Source organism: Pholcus phalangioides, unplaced genomic scaffold (genome assembly GCF_987345545.1).
Source record: "Pholcus phalangioides strain wild (caught in Gottingen) unplaced genomic scaffold, Ppha-v1.0 ptg000015l_1, whole genome shotgun sequence".
NCBI classification, from domain to species: Eukaryota; Metazoa; Arthropoda; class Arachnida; order Araneae; family Pholcidae; genus Pholcus; species Pholcus phalangioides.
The window spans coordinates 89,206,146-89,224,902 of NW_028301608.1; the positions used below are offsets into that span (position 1 = coordinate 89,206,146).

General features: G+C 36.3%; 1 protein-coding gene across 1 annotated transcript in view; it reads left to right on the forward strand.

The window, feature by feature from the left end:
* Positions 1-15,355, forward strand: part of LOC149076984 (neuropeptide Y receptor type 6-like) — a 78,093-nt gene extending 62,738 nt beyond the window's left edge. The window contains exon 2 of the mRNA XM_089242605.1: positions 13,582-15,355. Coding sequence (XP_089098731.1) covers positions 14,000-15,196 — 1,197 coding nt within the window. The 5' untranslated portion in view covers positions 13,582-13,999 and the 3' untranslated portion in view covers positions 15,197-15,355. The remainder of the gene's footprint in view (positions 1-13,581) is intronic.
* Positions 15,356-18,757: the final 3,402 nt, after the last annotated feature.

Below are 18,757 nucleotides of genomic sequence, written 5' to 3' on the forward strand. Positions count from 1 at the left end.
GTTGGCGGCATAGTGGTAGCCGGTTGAATTTGGTTTTCCAAATTAGAGGTGCGAATGCGAGCTCGTCAACCATTTTAAAATGTCTCTCCGCAGACAACAGGCAGTCTTACAACACGATACCGACATAACACAAAAATTCAAGCATTTTCAAACATCTTTACTTCAAAATATGGAATACAGATGACAGCACCAGCAAGTACACGAAACAAGCAAAAGTAGGACAACATACATACATACATACGAATACAAATACAAAGGCCACAACAGACAAAATGCCCAACGAGGTTTCGGGAAAAAAAGACGCCATAAAAATATAGTTGTCGAATATATATCTAAACTATGTCAAACATACAGCAACCAAATAAGAGCTATAAAAAACCAATAATTATAATCAATATAGATATACTGTCCATAAAAAATTATGGTTGTTTCATCTAAGTATGGACAACTTCTCGATTTATCCCAATATGTTTATCGTATTTATTTTTAAACATGTCAATTGTGTTAGAATTCACGACAACCGAAGGTAAGCCATTCCATTTATTCACAACCCTATTAGAGGAAAAACTCCCAGCGACACCACATTCTAGAATTATCCTTACCAATCGGTACTGGCGTTCCCTTGTCGAAGCAGTTAGTAGAAATATCCTGTGCTATTTGGAATTTCCTTTATGGAGGATTATGAAAATGAAAATTTTAAATTACACTCGAAATCTAAATTAAAAATTTGATATACAAATACTATTTCATTTTACATTAATTAATTTTCTGTAGAAAGAAGTATCACGTTACACTTTCCATTGAATTCCCGATCACACTCATAGCATTACAGTAAAACTTCGATTAATCGTCACCGTCTGGACTGTGACGATAAATCTCTTGATACATATGTACAGTAACGTGATTTCACTGCGGGCTTCGGACGAAAATGAAAACAAATCCTTTAAAAGTGAATGATACATGCATATTGTATTAAATTTACACACACACACAAACGATCAATATAAACTTCAATATAAGGTCAGCCCAAGGCAGTGGTGAGATTGAAAATAGCGTCCTTTATGTTGTATCCCTTCCAAAATATTTTGACAGCCATGGCATCATCAGATGAAAGCAAGCCTTCGATAATAGCTTCTCTGTAACTCCGCTTTATATTTTTAATTATTTCCTGGTCCATAGGCTGGATAAGTGGAGTTGTATTCTCTGGGAGAAAAAGAGTCATGTTATTTTACTATCACCACTTTTGAGTTCAAAAGAGAGGTGTGTCGGAGAATTTTCGATTAACAGTAGTGCTTCCTGCGGCAACTGCCTTTCGGACATGTGAGCTCTAACTTGAGGCACGTAAACGCTGTGGAACCATTCGGAAAAATTGTTTGGTCCATCCAAAGCAATTTTTTGGGCATAACAGTTCACAGGCAATGCGTTCATATTTAAAATTTTGAAGGCACATTGTGAAAATTGGAAAATTCTGAGTACAAGAATAGTGTTTACATGACCAAAATTTCAGAACAATCTATGTATAAAATATTTTGGTAGAAATTCGAAATATATATATAATCACTGAACTAAAAAGTTTTTTTATGACTGTAAGTGTCCCCATGACTTATGACTATATAGTGCACACGATGTTTCTCTCTGTGGCCGTACAGTATAGCCATGATTTGTCGGTTGCTCATCAGTTTGACACGTACTTTATTATTAGGACCGGGGTGTCTCCTCGAAGAATCTCGAGAATTTCGGATTTTTTCCAGCGCCAATCACACGCCGTGTACATTCCCGTACCGCCTACATCACAAACGTTATCGATATCACCAAATTCACCAACCCGGCGTGATTAAAAATGATTTAAGTTTTAGGTTTCCTGACCTAACCGGAATGAAGCGTTTTTTGGCCGTTCCGCGTCAGTTTTAAGTTTCGCCCCTCAGAGGGAAGGCAGTACTTCAACACGATACTTACATAACCTGACAATTTAGGCACTTGCTTTTCCATTTCGAAATATAGAAGACAGATAGCAGCACCAGCAGAACATGAAACACGATAATAATGACAATATAAATGCGTTAGTTACGCATATACACTCAGAACGTAATGTGAAATGGCAATAAATATCTGTGTTGCGATTAAATGGTCAAATGTTCATCTTTTTAAGATTCATCATTAAATAAATTTGCTAATTCCTAAAATACTGCAACGTTATTAAAACTTGCAACTTACTCAATAAATGAACATCACATTTATGAATTGCTTCACAAAAGGGAAATTTCCCATCGTTTATTAAAAAAAATTAATTAATTAATTTGTATATGATCTTTTTTTCCAAAATAACCTCTATAACTTGCTTCATCTATAAGTTATTATTTAAAAAAAACTAAAGTCAACAATTATCTAGTTTATATTATTATCATTATGAAAACAATAAAATAGCGGATCAAGTATTACTTATAATGGAAATACTTGCGGGGAGAAAAAATAAATTGTACCATTGTACCGAATAAATTTCCTTTTTTCATTTGCCTTTTATACTGAGATAAATAATCTCACGATAGTAATCGAAACAATGAAATGTTTTAAAAAGTCAAAATCCTCGGAAAATTATGGGAATTTCCATATCAAAGAAGTGAGCGGAAAATTCTTTTATCTAAAGAAAAGAAATTGTAATTTCGCCCGTTAGTAATTAATTGCGAATTCCATCTGCCTTCAAAAGATTACGAAATTCCAAATATTTCCGATTTTACTATTATAAGGAAAAAGATTTCTGAAATTATGTATACATTAAGGTGCTTGAATTGAACGGGTCAAAGCAGAAATTTATTTAAAATATAAGAAAAAGATCTCGAGAAATGAGTTCATAAAATCTGAAAAAAAAAATTTCTCAGAGAATTTAATATTGAAGATTCATTGTTAATATCCAATGGAATAATAATAATAAAACTATGGAATTCTCTGTTGTATAATATACAGGGTTATTATAATTAACGTTCCCGTATACTCTGAGTAGTTTTTCTCAAAAATTAAATCATGAGAACGCAGCCAAATTTCCAGGATATCTTAATGACACCACGGGAGAGAGATTTATGAAATTAAAAAGAAAGTTCACTTTTTGATCACCAGGTGAAAAAAGTGGCACTTTTATTGCATTTTATTTTTTTTTCTATGGTCTAGACAGTGTATATGCCTAGTTTCAATGGAATGCGTTCTCCAAAACAGACGCAACAGAAGTCTGAGTAATTTCAATAGTTTTGAGAAAAACTATTCGCAGTACACGGGAACTTCAATTATAATCACCCTGTATGTGTATGTCATTTGATTATATTCTATTCAACCTTCAATATTCTAGGAATCACCCGGAAAATTTCAATACGCTGCATTTTTATTATTTTTCCTTGGAAAATGAAATTTTTGAATTATTAATAGATTTTGATATTATTCTCTTATATTGTTTAATTATCTTCTAAAATACGTGTATACAACATTTTTATCATGGACGTGAATTCAAAGTAATCAAGATATTTGATTGTTCATTATGTTCGCCGACATGTTTTCGTTATTAATTCCAGATACTTCCAATCATAATATTGAGAAATTCGTGTGCAGTTCATTAACATACTCTGAAAATTCACATTTAAGAGAAGAAAAATTCCAATTTAATTTCCTCATCATATTTTGAATCGTGCATTATGTTTATAATTACTCTCATTAACGTCTTTTGGAAGTGAATAATCGATTCCTATTTTCATGTTCAAGACTCAGTTTCGTCAAAAATTTTAATTTTGTTTACGTTTATTGCAATTTAATATTGAATTAGTTGAATATTCAATACATTGATAATAAAAACTATGAAAAATTCCGTATTGTATAATATACAGGGTGTCCCGTAAGTGCTAATGTGACTTTTATCTCATCAACTGCCTGTCTTAAAGGTATGATTTCAATATTTAAAATTCTAAAAAAGGTGTTCAAAACTTACCCTGTACCAGTTTTAAGAGTGACAATGCAGTGTACCACAAAGTGAAAAAAAATCTAAATTTTTATACCATCCCCTTGTCCTCCAACAGGCAATTAGAAAGTTGTTATTCTGTCTTTTCTCAGCCCTATAAAAAATCTCACGTTTTTAACTGCAATTTTGACCGAGATATTAGAATTCAAAAATCGCGGTAAAGTTGGAAAATGAATAGCATAAACTAATGGACAGTGCTTCTTTCACTCATTTATGTTGCTCTTTTCCAACTTTTTCTCAATTTTTGAATTCAATTATCTAAGCGAATTTTACACTTAACATAAACATTTTTTTGTCTGTGGTATTGTATAAAAATTTAGATTATTTTATTTCATGACACTTTATTTTAAATCCCGAAACTGGTATAAGGTGATTTTTTAACACATTTTGAGCATTTTTAAAATTGGAACCAGACCTCTACGACAAACGATTGATGAGATAAAGGCCGCATTCGCACTTACGGAACACCCTGTATTTATGTTACTTGATTATACACAATCGGCCCTCCGTATTCGCGGTCTCTTTACAAGTGTTTTGAGGAAACAATCCCCCTTCTATAGATTTTCTGAATTACTTATGGAAATAAAGAGATGGTATGTTTTCGTCCCGAAATATACTAAGAAATTGAATTTTCTGGATGTTATGCCGAAACTAATATTCGGGAAAAAAAAGGAATTCGTGTCCTCCTGCATTAGTTTACAAATAACATCGAGAAAATTCAATTTCTCAGTATGGAAATGCTTCTAAAAGACTTCCCTTTCAGATAAAATTTAAATAACAAAAATTTGAAGGACGAATTCGAAATATTGATAATGGTTAGTTAAACTTCATTGCTGTGGTTCCCCGTTATTACGGCACCAAAGAATGTACAGTCAGATATTTCACATTAAAAAGAACCTTAAATTCGAACCTTATGCTCATATATATAGTAGCCCAGGAGCTACGTCTCTCAAGCAGAAAGTGATGGTTTTGTGTGGTTTGATTAAAGAAAAAGAGTATGCAAGTCATGAAATACATAACTTGAATACCGTAATCCGGATCTACTTTTGTACCTTCAATGGTGATTTTGCACCAATGCTGAAAAAAGGATTCGGCATTTCCAATCGGCTAATGAATATTTCCAAACGGTTTCAGAAGAAACAGCGAGAGAGAGATTATGCAAGTTTTGCAATACCCGTGGCCGGTTTCAGATCAATCAAGAGTCAAGCGGCATATTTACAGATTACTTGATTCACTCGCTGCATAATTCCATTGCGCTTAAGCTCTCCGCTGCATATTCACAGATCACGTAAGTGGGCTCGCGGTGCAGTTTCACATCACACAAGCAGCCCGCGATACAATTACAGATCACTTAATTGATCTGCGGCACAGTTTGGGAACATTTGAACAGTCCCCGATGCAGTTCTACATAGCTAATGATACCCGCGGCACGGTTTCCGATCACTCAAGTGGTTCCGTATTCGTGGTCAGCCGCGGAACGTAACCACCGTGAATACCGAGTGACGACTATATTTAAGTTTCAATGTTCTAGACATTGTCCGCAATTTTAACATATTTTCTTTGAAAAATGTAATTTTACACGTCGAGGAATAAGTTAGAGAGTTTCATTATTTTCTTATACTGTTTAATTGTCTTTCAAGATCACTAGAGATCAAAGTTTCCGAGATGTAACATTAAATTTTGTGAAATATAGTTTTATATAAATAATAAATCTTCTCGATGTGATATCTTTCTTCTACCAGTTGTGGGACTGATTTTTATCTCGATAAATAAATCAAATAAATAATATATATTTGAACTAAACTTTGTCACGAAATACGGTGCTTAAATATAGTTTCTGAAGATAAACATCTGTTACATACAATTATCGTTTCTACCAATTCCGCTATTTCTAAAAACATCAAGCTTTTGGAATTTCACTTAATGGATTTTCATTCTATTCGCATTAAATCCACAAAACAATGCGTATTTATTGATGAATCTCTCTCGAGCTCTTATAAAAGCTCCATTATGTATATTCTAATGGATTGTTAAATTACAATAAGCTTGGAATTTTCGGACACTGTATAATGCAAGGTCTCACCCAAAGGATTTAGAATAGTTCTTCGTTCTAAAGAAAATGCATTAAAGTGGCGAAAAAATCAGAAGAGCGATATTAGGCATCAACAGGAATAGAAATTGCCATAAAACATGGTATCGAAAACTGCGTTTAGTCGGTGACAATCGCCAAAATACTCATGAAGGGTGCATCGAGTGGAACAAAAAAAAAACCACTAAAAAAGTGTAGAAAAAATGTTTATTTGACAGCATGATTGAAACACATCCTGTCGTGTATAAAACAAAGTGCAATTAATAAGTACAAAAACCATTTATTTGACATCATGATTACAATACGGCCTTCGCAGCATAGTTCCATGTCAATTGACTAGGAGAAACGATTGCAAGAGATTTTGTATTTATTATTGTACACCACAGGCTGTGTTGTGATCAGGCTGTCGAATAAATATTTTTCGACTTATTATATTGGTCTTTTTGTCTCACTCGACGTCACACCCTTTACGAGTATTTTTGCGATTTTCACCGACTCAACGTGATATCATGTCCTACGGTAATTTTTCTTCCTCTTGAGGCCTAATATTACCCCTCTGAGTTTGCCGTCACTTTAAGCCAACACCCCGTATATTTCCAATCATTCCGTTATTTATTGATTGTCTGAATTATTTATTTTTCGGGCTCACACTTCTTGATTTATATTCTGATTTAAAGTTTCAGTATTTGTGAATAGTCTTTTTTTTCTGAAATTTAGATTGAAAATATTGTCATATATGCCTATAGAAATGTCCTCTCCACTTGTCAATGCAAGATTCATCGAAAGACTGGTTATTTGTGGAGATGAAGATTACAAGGAAGAAAATTCATCACTGTCCCCACGGGGACTCGAACCCCGGTCTCTCGCTTGCCGGACGAATGCTCTACCATCTAAGCTATGGAAGCAGGTAGAATATTTCAACCTTGGAGCGTATATATATATTGAAAGGCACCGTACATGGACGGCGTCAACAATCAACTAATAGCTCGTGAATGACATAGACCAACCAGATGGCCACATGCATATAGAAATGTCCTCTCCATATAAATATTCTAGAAATATTCTATCTGCTTCTATAGCTTAGATGGTAGAGCACTCGTCCGGCAAGCGAGGAGACCGGGGTTCGAGTCCCCGTGGGGGCAGTGATGAATTTTCTTCCTTGTAATCTTCATCTCCACAAATAACCAGTCTTTCGATGAGTCTTGCATTGACAAGTGGAGAGGACATTTCTATAGGCATATATGACAATATTTTCAAGAAGAATATTTTATTTCCCGATCTCGTAAGCTGATAAATGCGTTCCCCAACGCAAAATAATAGTAATAATAAAAACAAATATGAATAAAACCCTATGTTTTTCTTTCGCCCTGTTATTTATGCTGTAAGCATAAACCTCGAAGATAAAGGAAAAAAAAACACACACACACACACACAGTCTCTCTCACGGAGAGCCCCTTCTGTTATCAGACTCTGAACAGAGACCAACTCCGCCCACTGGCAGTTGATTGACAGCACGGAGAGCAGGAAAAGAAAACTTGCAACGGTATCTGGGCTCAGGGTTGCCGTTTTGAGACAGTTTTAAGAACCCGAGATGGCTTGGGATTACCGCTGCGAGGGTTAATCACGAGTAAGCCTTATGTACAATTTCAGTTTTCGTTCAATTTTTGAAAGATGAATCGAACCACAAAAATATGTCTTCGGGGCACTTACCATAATAATTTTCATTTACACAAACACGAATACAATTGCCACAACAGACAAAATACCCAACGAGGTGGCTGAAAAAAGATGCTCACAAAAAGTGGATGACGTATATCTACTCTATAATATAAAATCACAAACTCGAAAAGGGCCTGTTTCTAAGCAACCGAAATTAGTGACGATTTTATGTTACGGAAATGGGTGACGGAAATCTGTTACGTTTTTGTATTACGGAAGTAGGTTACGATTTTGGGTCAAATATTCATTTAACTGTAGCACATATCGGGACCCATTTGACCCATCGGGACCATGTTATGTGCATGTACCGAGAGGCTCCTACATCCTACAGCAGAGCCCTTAGGCTGGAATTTAGATGGCGAGCCCCCAAACAAGCTTTTCAGGGGCCCCTCTGTGGTTAATTTATAGTGTGAAAAATCAAAAAGTGATAAGAATCGTTGTCACCCCTGTCAGCCCTGCCCTTGTGGGGGAGGGGGTCATGCCGAGAGGTATGTATATGTATAATATACATACAACATCAGTGCTCCTAACACACAGGGTCGGGGTACCCGGGGGGGGTATTGCTCGTATAAGTTAAAAGTTTCTATTTCCAGGGGTCCTTGATGGATCTCATTGTTTTCTTGCTGCTTTAACGTTCAAAAATTTGCGATAGCGGAAGCAAAATGTATATCCAGTCTGGGGGCCCCATAAAATTTGTGAATTCGGTCACGGGTAGTTGCGTGGGTGGGCCTGGATTTTATTCGTTAGTGAAACGAATACAAATGAAAATTTTTCATGGCACTCGCACCGGGGGATGAACGAGGAGCTTCCAAGTCGGGGGCCCCATGTTTACAGGTTTCATTTTAGGGCCTTGGGTGAATCTGATTCTTTTTTGTTGTTTAACATTGTAGAATTTGCAACAGCGGAAGACCGAGATAAATCCAGTCTGGATTCCCCACTAAAAATCTGCGTATTGTGTCCCCGCTACTGGATGTGAGGCCCTGGATTTTATTCGTTGTAAAATTGATAAAAATGAAAAATTTTCGTGGCCCCCCTCACAGGAGGAGGGGGGTGTCTGACAAGCTTCCAGGTCAGGGCTCCATGGAAATGTTGGCAGGTTCTAATTCGGTGCCCCTGGATGTATCTCATTGATTTTTGTTGTTTAACATTGTAAAATTTGCAACACATCGGTAGCCCAAGATATAGCCGCTGTGGTGGTCGAGTGGTTATAGTGCCGGACTCGTGATGCGAGGATCCGGGTTCGAACCCCACAGTGGTGGTCGGCTGAAGTTGGTTTTCTGTGGTTCCCAACTTCGAGGCGCAAATGCGAGCCGATCTCCCCGTTAAAAAGTCTCGCCACAGAGAGCAACAGTCCTACAACGGTAAATCATTCAACCATAACACTTCAATTAACTCAGTAGTAGGTAGGGCCTCCAAAAAATGGCTCGGGGATCCATGATGTTCTTAAGTCAGTCACCTCGTTGGGCAATTTGCCTGTTGTGGCTTTGTATTTGTATATCCAGTGTAGGGCCTGACTAAAATTCAGCGAATTGAATCTGGGGACCCCAATGGGAATGCTTTCTGGAGGTACTTGATGAATCTCATTTCTTTTTTTGTTGCTTTATTATTATTTTTATTAAAATTCGCTTCTTCAGTAAGCTGGTGCTTTCACACGTCCCTTTCCATACCACGCTGATGAAGTGGGACGAAATAAACAAGATATGTTGTGAAGAGAAATGGGGGGGTAGGGTTGGCCGCAAAAGGCGGCAGAGGGGCAGAACCCCCCCTAGTATATATATATATATAAACTATATCAAAAGTATACTATATAATATAGTGTTATATTAGCTGGGAACATTGGCCGTCAGAAACACCAAAAATGTTCAGGCACAACACTACTTTTGAGTTTTAAGTTATTTAAAGTAAATTGTGAGGTTTCACACATTTTTTGCAGGATTCCTGTGACAAATTAATAACACATAACAAAAAACAAAACATAAATCTTGATTATTTGCTACATTATAGCAGAAACAATGAAAATGCTTGAAGGTTTTATAGTAATTCTGGACAAATCAAACCATGCTTTCTCAGTTGCATCTTTCAGTACTGAAACCTCTGCTATGCGCGACACGTGAAAGGTATTACATAGATTTTCTATGGGGTTGAAGTTCGGACGGAAGGCTGGCCAATCTAAAACCGAGAGGTTATGAACTAGCTTTTTTTTTTCGTTGACTTTAATGTGTGAATGGAAGCATGTGATCCTGCTGAATATTCCAGCTTGGTACACCTAATATTTCTCCAAAATGGTAATAAATAGCTTCCACGTGTGTCTTGGTACATTTCTGAGTTCTGATTGCCATTTAAGAATGCCAGTGAAGTTTGTCCATCATAACCAAACGCTCTCCCATACCATCGCAGAATTACCACCTTGCTGTGTACTGAACATGGATCGTCATGGAGATCATCTTGCTGTGTACTGTGGCCATGGATGTTTCTTAGATCATGCCAATAATATGCATAAACCGTCTGGGCCGTCTATAAATTACCACAATACTTCCTTTTTTGAGGACTGAGTGGATTTTGGTATGGCACTTGACTCGCGAAAACATTCGAGGTTCACGTAGCAACAATTTAAAACACCCACTTTGTGACGTACATCTACGTGACATATTGAAATTTGCATAAATTTGACTCTGTGCGCCTATAACCTTTTAACCCTTTCCGACTCAGTGTGCCCAGTCCGGGCACGACTAGAAATTTCGTTTTCAAACACTGAAAATAAACGATAAATAACATGAAAATTAGTTTAGGGATTACTTTGAACCTTTCTTATCAACACTAGATTATAGCACCACACAAGCCCATCCATACTTTTGGCCTGTGTATTTTTTGAAAACCATTACTTTTCAAAAAGAAATGGATTAAAATTTCAAAGAATTTCTTTTTTTGGGTATAAAAGGATTTCTGCAAAAAATTTCCAATGTTATTTTGTTGGCTGTACACTAATCCCTTTATTCTGTATAAGTTTTAACTTTGTACATTGAAAGCTTGCCTAAAATCGAGTTCCGAATTCAAGGTGTGCTCTCTTTGGGCACAACTTGAATTTGGTTTATGTTCTGTTTATGTGCCTTCTTTGGGCACACCCGCAAAATTAAAACGGTAAGTGCAATCTTTACAAAATTATACCTGCGTACTCATCTAGACCTGACTACTTACTTTTTTTTTTTGAAATCTCAACTTTAAAGGGTTAAGGCACGTAGGATTCGATTTTTTAATTCTTTTTTATTTTAAGTTTTAGCTTTCATGAAAACTCTAACTCTCATATATTCTAGATATACATGACTTCTGATCTAGAATAACATTATTGACAAAATCTGTAAGTTATTTTTAATTTTATTATAGAATATATTGTGTGCAAAGATAGGCGTCACTCAGCTATCATACGGGGAGTGACGTCATCCTTTTATAAGTCGCCCTCTGGTGGTAGCGTCAGCAGTTGTGTGCTTGGCGTGAGTCAGGTCATCACCTCCTAGAGATAGAAGGCCTCTGCACAGTTTGCCATAAACGTCATTCAGACTACCTACCAAATTTGCCACAGTTTGAAGCACAGAGCATCCTATTTCATTTTTTCTTGTTTTGGCGTAGAATCTTTCTGATTGGCTCACAAATACCGCATAGTGATTGGATGTGGGGCGTAGAAGTCGCCAATTCTGAGCCCGATCATTTCTTTTCTTCACAACGATGATACTGGCACGAGCAGGGAATTTTTTCCCTGAATATTCTGAGGGGAAATGGACTAGGATAGGAGGAGGCCTTCTATCTCTAGGAGGTGCTGGTCAGGTCCGGCCGTCCATGTACGGTCCCGTTCAGTGCCCACGAGCTTCAAGGAAAGATTGAGAGATTCGTTGCCGTTGTAGTCTTGTGTGTTCACCAGGAAAGTGAAAGGACGTGGGTTCGATTCCCCGCAAAGGCAGTTGAATTTTCTCTCTTTCCAAAAAACAGGAAAAAAAAAATTCATCTTCACCAGCCAGTTGTTAAAAACCTTCGTTAATATGTTGTGTGCCTAAACTTTAGTGCGGCGCTGTAATATACGCGACACTTATCATTGTTGTGTTGTTGTTCTCTGAGCACCTTAAATAATTTTCATTTAGAGTTTTAGTGTATACAAATCGTAATTTTTATTTCTGAAATGTAAAGACAGAAAACATTATCAAAAATGTTGGTATGAGATAAAAGTTTTTCAGTCATATTATTCGACTAGACAGGGAATTTGATCCTAAAGAAGGTTTTTTTTCGGGAATCTCTGGTTAATAAGACTTACATTCCAAGAAAAAAATTGCTATGTTTGGATTTCAATTACGTGTCAATTTTCATACGAGAGAGATGTCTTTATTTTCCTTTAAAATTACCATTTTAATATTACGTTCGATATTTTTTTTTGTGAGACTTATTTCAGTAGTAAATAAAAACTTTCACGAGAAAAAAATATTTTTTTTTATTCTCACGAGTTGGTGTATTTTTCTATTATCCAACTGATTTCATCTTTTAGTTTTTCCTGGAACAACTAATAACGTAATACGTTTGTTATTGACAACATGGAAATGAAAATACTTTTTTTTTCTTCAAATAATAGAAACTACATTTTTATAACTATTATATAAAAAACATTTTCTTTTTGTTATATATTATGCGACATGTGGTATTATTTTTCGTTCAAATATTAAGTCACAAAAGTTTTATCGATTTTCGACCAACTCGCCTCCCTCTACTACGTCTGGGGCGACCAGGAAAACAAAAATAACCGGGACTGACCCGGGTAATACGGGACGTATGGTCACCCACTCTTCCGTGAATATCCTGCGCGCGCGTGAGCGCACACGCACACACACACACACACACACACACTTATTATTATTTTTAAATCAAGAGTAAGGCTCTTCGTTCAATTTTAGTTTCTAAAATTTTTGAAATATGAACCCCATTGCAGAAATTGCAGAAATGTATCTACCTGACACATATCTACGTTGTGCTGCTCTCACTTGGCGTCTTGAATAATTTATTTTTCTTTTCGCGATCGTATATTTCTTTATATTTCCATTTAAACTTTAGTGTATGAATCGTCATTTTCCATTTCTGAAATCGAAGATATCGAGAAAAATGTCGATTAGATAATTTTTCAAGTGACGTTATTCAACTAGACACAGAAATTTGATCTCACAGAAAATTCTTTCGAGAATCTCTAGTTAATGAGAATCATATTTCAAGAAGAAATGACAATTTCTGGATTTCAATTAGTTGTTAATTTTCATTCAAAAAAAAAAAATAGACGGATCTTTTTTTGTTTCGAAGTATTTTTTAATATTTTGTGGATTTTTTAAGTTAATTTTTTTTTGTTGAAATTAATATTTTTTGTGAAACTCATTTCAGTAATGAGGAAAAGAACTTTTTCTGTCATTAAAATAAGTGTACTTTTCCATTGCGCAACTTGTTTCTATTTTCTTTTGCTCTTGATAGCGTATTGATAGCGTATTGCGTTTCTTATGACGAAACCCAAATGAAAAAGAAAAAGTTCGTTTTTCTTCAAAAAGTTATAAACTATTTTTTCATAACCGTTCTATAAAAACTAATTTTTTAACTGCTTTTTTATGCTTCATCGGGTGAGATTTTTTCCCCCCATTTATGAAAATTCTACATTTTATGTTATTTTTTGATATTATATACATATATATATTCCACTGTATTTTTAACAAAAAAAACAATTAAAAATTTATGTGTGTCAATTTTTTTATATTTTCAGGTAAATATGATGCCAGGGAGTATCTGGAGGCTGACGAGGAACAAAACATCAAGAGAAAATGTTATCGGAATATTTTTTGATTTTCGAAAGAACTTTTCCTAACCCACCTTGTCATATGAATGAAGCATCTCAGTAGACTGATTATGATCCTGAAAAATTCGTACATCTCTGAATTTGTTTTAATCATTTAGAACTAAAAATCCGAACATACATATGGTTAATTTTAATATCTAAGAAATAAATTACGAATGTCTTCCCGAACGGAAATCGTGAAACGATGAGAAGGAACCAAAACAAAAATTAAATTTTTTGGGATGGGAATCTTATAAGATGTTATTTAATTTAATGTGTTACGGTGAACACTAAAACTATTATCATCGAGAGGAAATTGAAATTATTTTTTGAACGACTCTGAACCATGCAGCAGATGTTTCCATTCAACTCTTCCGATATTTCCATTTTCAATTTCAGTATAAGTCAAGCTTTGAACATCCTTGAGGAGCATTCCATCAAGGATCAGATATTTGGATTCAAGACCGAGGCAACCATCATAGCCGTATACAGTGTCTTGATGGTGTCCGGGTTGTGCAGTAACCTGATGGTGTGCAGCGTCGTCCTCGGGAATCGTCGAATAAGAGCCTCCAGAAACGCGCTGGTCATCAACTTGAACGTTTCGGACTTATTGCTATGTGTCTTCTGTATGCCTTTCACACTATTGGTGCTCATTCGTAGAAGCTGGGTGCTCGGTGATTTCTTGTGCAGGTTGGTACCTTTCATGCAGGCGTCGACGGTTTTCGTATCCGCTGCGACGGTCTCTGCCATTTCTATGGATAGATGTAAAGTGGTGATGAGTTTCGATCCTCATAGATCGAGACGTCCCGAGGGACAAATAGCACTGAACACGATCGTGATATGGGTATCCTCGCTTCTGCTGTCTTTGCCGATGTGCATATTCCGAGGTACCAGCGTCGTTGGATTCCATGGCGTCAATATATATTCCAAGTGCGTTGAAAAGTGGCCGTCGTATTATTACAAAGGAGCTTATACAATGGTTATTTTGATCGCTCAATTCGTGATACCGTCCTTGATACTTCTTGTCACTCATTTACAGATTAAGTTCCACCTGAGCTCCAAACTCTGTAAATCTGAGTCGAATCTCCGGACTCCGGCTGAGGATTCGGATATCAACGAACGACTTCAAAGGGACTTGAGAAGAAATACCAGGGCTACTATGGTTCTACTCAGCATCTTCGTAGTTTTTACGGCCAGTTGGCTTCCCTGGAATACCCTGAACATAATCGTTGACTTTCGTCCCTACATACTAAGTCCCAATGAAATGTATCTGGCCTTTGCTATCTGCCATGCAATTGCCATGACGTCATCTGTAACCAATCCGATAATGTACGGATGGCTAAATAGTAACATAAGAGGAGAAATGGTCAAGTTCGGCCTGGCAGTCGCAAAAGCCGGTTCGGCCCTGGTCTCTTCCAAGAGCTCTCATACGGACAATATAGTTGGAGGAGGAAATGCACAACCCTCACCGATCGTTGCAAGGGCATCTGCTGATGTATCTGGATCTTCTAAGAGAAATGATGTTCAGGAATGCTCAGTTTAAAGACAAAAGATGCTTATCTGAAACAGCTGTTTTGGACCAATTACTTATTCATAATTTCAAATGTTGGGTGTCTTCAATTCAAATCCCACGCTATCTTCGAAGTCTTTCTGAACGTGTCTCATGTGATTGTAAAGTTTTTGCTCTAATCAAAATTTTCAAATGTCGAATTCAAATAAAAAGTATATGATTAACCACTTATAGATCATAAATTATTTATTTCTATGAGATTTCTCTCTTATGAAATGTTTATTTTTTTCCCAAATTATACGGTACATTACGGCCGCATGAACATTGAAAAATACCTTAATTCCAATAATGCGGCTTCGCCTTGAATATAGCAGAAATACATGCTCGATTCATGAACATATTACGTTCAAGAAACATGAAACAATTCCATAATTTCCCACATACATAAATGTCCCTCTCATAAGAAAAATATTTTTAACCTCCATTGCTTTCTTGCACGTGGTGTCAAATTCATGCTCCTATTATGAAAGATTAGTTCAGTAAAAACAATGACCCATTATATATTCGTTCACATCATGCGATATACAGTACTAACGAGGCTCCATTCCCTGGATCAGATTGAAAACCTAAAAAAAATGAACTTTCAATAAATAAGTTTATGTAAATAAATATTATGACATTTTCGTACTCTTTGCGAATTAAAAAGCACGATTATTGAAAAATTCACGTACACATTCATTGATGGAAAATATAAACACGTATTTTTAAAGTTAAATACAATAAAATGAAGTTAAAAGTATTTAATATCATGCGTCATTATTATTCCATATTTATTCGCAGATGTTATTTATCGGAGGAAAATAGTTCTCCATTTTCCTGCGTATAATCCAAGGATTATAGAGTGTGGTTCGGAACTCCACTTACAAACTACTAGGAGTGATCGTATACGTCAAAACAAATTAATAACTTTTGGCAATTGAAGTTGGATCGAAATACATTTCTCAAATTTATTAAATCGGAAACAGCTACTACTAAACCAGACATGCATCTCATCCACATTCCTCTGGGAACTTTTAACGAATTGGTACATGTTGGAATGTGTGTGTGCGCGCGCGTGTAGTAAACCTTCCGTGAACTTTGTTTCTGTGACCAGAAACAGTTGCAGGTCACGGATATCAGAGATAATAAAACATACCAATATAACACGCATTGCGAGCACTCACATTAGCTGCTCAAAGTGGCGTCCATGGCTACTGTTGCACAACTGACACCGGTGAATGAAGGAATGGCACACCCGTTCGCAAAGACCAGGTGTCAAGTTATCTTGTCAGCAGCATCACGAATCCCGGCAACAAGCTCTTCCGCTGTATAGATTCAGAGCCAGACTTTGAATCTTGGAGGAAATTTGGGAAAAAAAACAGCTCTAAATGCGGAAAAAACGGATTTACAAACATTTAAAACTGCTTTTTCCAAATTTCCTCGTTTTTCGAATTCGAATATCTCTGTGAATATTACTCTTAGAAACATTGGATTTTTCTTGGCATCAGGAGAGACAGGGGAGACAACTTTTAAATGGGTTTTATAAAAAAAAAAGTTTATAACAATTATTGTTTTCGTATTCTGAAACCACTGGGAAAAATTGGTGAAATACTTTTCCCCGCGTAAAGTTAAGCAAATCATCTGTACTGTAATGTCGAGATACTGGAGTTGAACGGAAACGCCTAAAAAAAAAAAATTTCAAAAATTATACATATTAAACTTTGAATAGTTCGATAACTTTCATGCAATAACAAAAAAGTGGATAAGTGGATTATTTTATTCTATCTTACGCATACGGAAATAACTGTATAGTGTGGGAAAAAAATGCATTATAAACTTTCTCAATTAGTTTCCGAGTCCTCCATATATTTTACGACTCTTTGGAAGCTTATTTATTAAAATATAAGTCATAATACGACACTAATAAAATACTTACGCGTCTATTTCATTTATTTTTCCTATAGAATGTTTTATACATGCTAAAAAAGTCCAACTTCATCCCCTAAGGAAATGATATACATCATGAAAAACATTAAAAATTGATAATTAGAAAACCGAGATAATTTTTGCGTCACTGAACCTGAAATAATTAATATACAATTCCACATTTGTGAAAGAAGCGTTAAGCACCAAGCGACAAAAACATATTTTAATTAAATTCAAGTATGATTAAGATTGCGGAAATAGTCATGCTTCAATAGAATGCCCTATTGGAAGAAAAAATTAATTAATTGAAATTAATTATAATATGAATAACTATATAAATGATAAAGAGGAAAATTTCATATCAATGACTCGGGAATAGCCGTAAGAAAGAAAGGTTTTCGTATAGAGTTGAGAATATAACTCATAATTGAATCTTCTTTCGGGTTCTACAGCGATTGAGAATGTTAGGTGTTCTTATAGGCGGGCGTCAACTCTTGGGCTCACCCGAGCTAATACCAGCTATAATAGCCCCTACCAGTGTTTCTCAAGCTTTTTTCAGCCAATGGTCCCCTTTGGGGGGGGGGGCTCATTCAAGTATTACGTCAGCATCGATGGGGGGGGGTTTCGGATTTGTTGACTTTTAATGACAAAGGAGGAGGGGTGTTTGGAAGATGCTTACGTCATCAACCACCCTTTATAGAAATACGAAAGATTCTTAATGGCATCTTACTCGGTTCGCCAAAAACGAGTAAAACCTTTCGCTAGATTGTGGGCACCTGAACTAACATTCTCCGTATTGTTGTGTGTGTAAAGTCTTATATATAACCCCACTTTAAACATCTCTAAATGTCCCACTGATCCTTCAAGTGATCTGTAAATGTGTCGCAGGACGTTTAAGGGCTCTGGAAATGTGTCGCACGTCATACAAGCGATCCGTGATTATGTCGCGGATCACTTAAGCAATCTGGGAATTGGTAGCGGGTAACTTGAGTGATGTAGAGCCACCCTGGGGGCAGCAACAGTGGTCTGAAACTGTGCCACATGTCACTCAAGGGATCGCAAAATGTGCCACGGATCGTTTAAGTGTTCTGGTCTTGAATGGATATGCCACGGGTCTATTTGAGAGATCTGAAAATGTGACACGCGGGCTGTTTAAATGGTCTGTGCCACGGGTGACATGCGCGATCAGAAAATGTGACGCTTAGTTCATTTTTACAAAATTAGGTTTGAGGGGTACAGGCCACATCGTACCCGCCCCCCCCCCAGGGCAACATTTGGTCGGCGGGCCAAGGGTTTATCATATATGGCTCAGAGGGTGGGTCGCAATCAACTTCTTAAAAAGAAATTTTGAGTTTTTAGCCTTCAAATAGCATTGAAATGAACATTTTGAAAAAAATGTTTTTGCATTAAAAAGAAATAAATTTTTGATCGTGATACGGTATTGATTCGCTTACGTCTCTGATCCTATCAATATGTGTTAGGATGAGGTAGGAAGGCAGAGCTGGCGAAATTTTGCAGACCGGGTGGAGGGGTCAAAAATATCTAAAAATTTGCTGACGTCATACTTGAACGGCCCCTGTACAATATTTTCATGAGCAAAAATTTCATACATAAAATAGATTTGTGAAC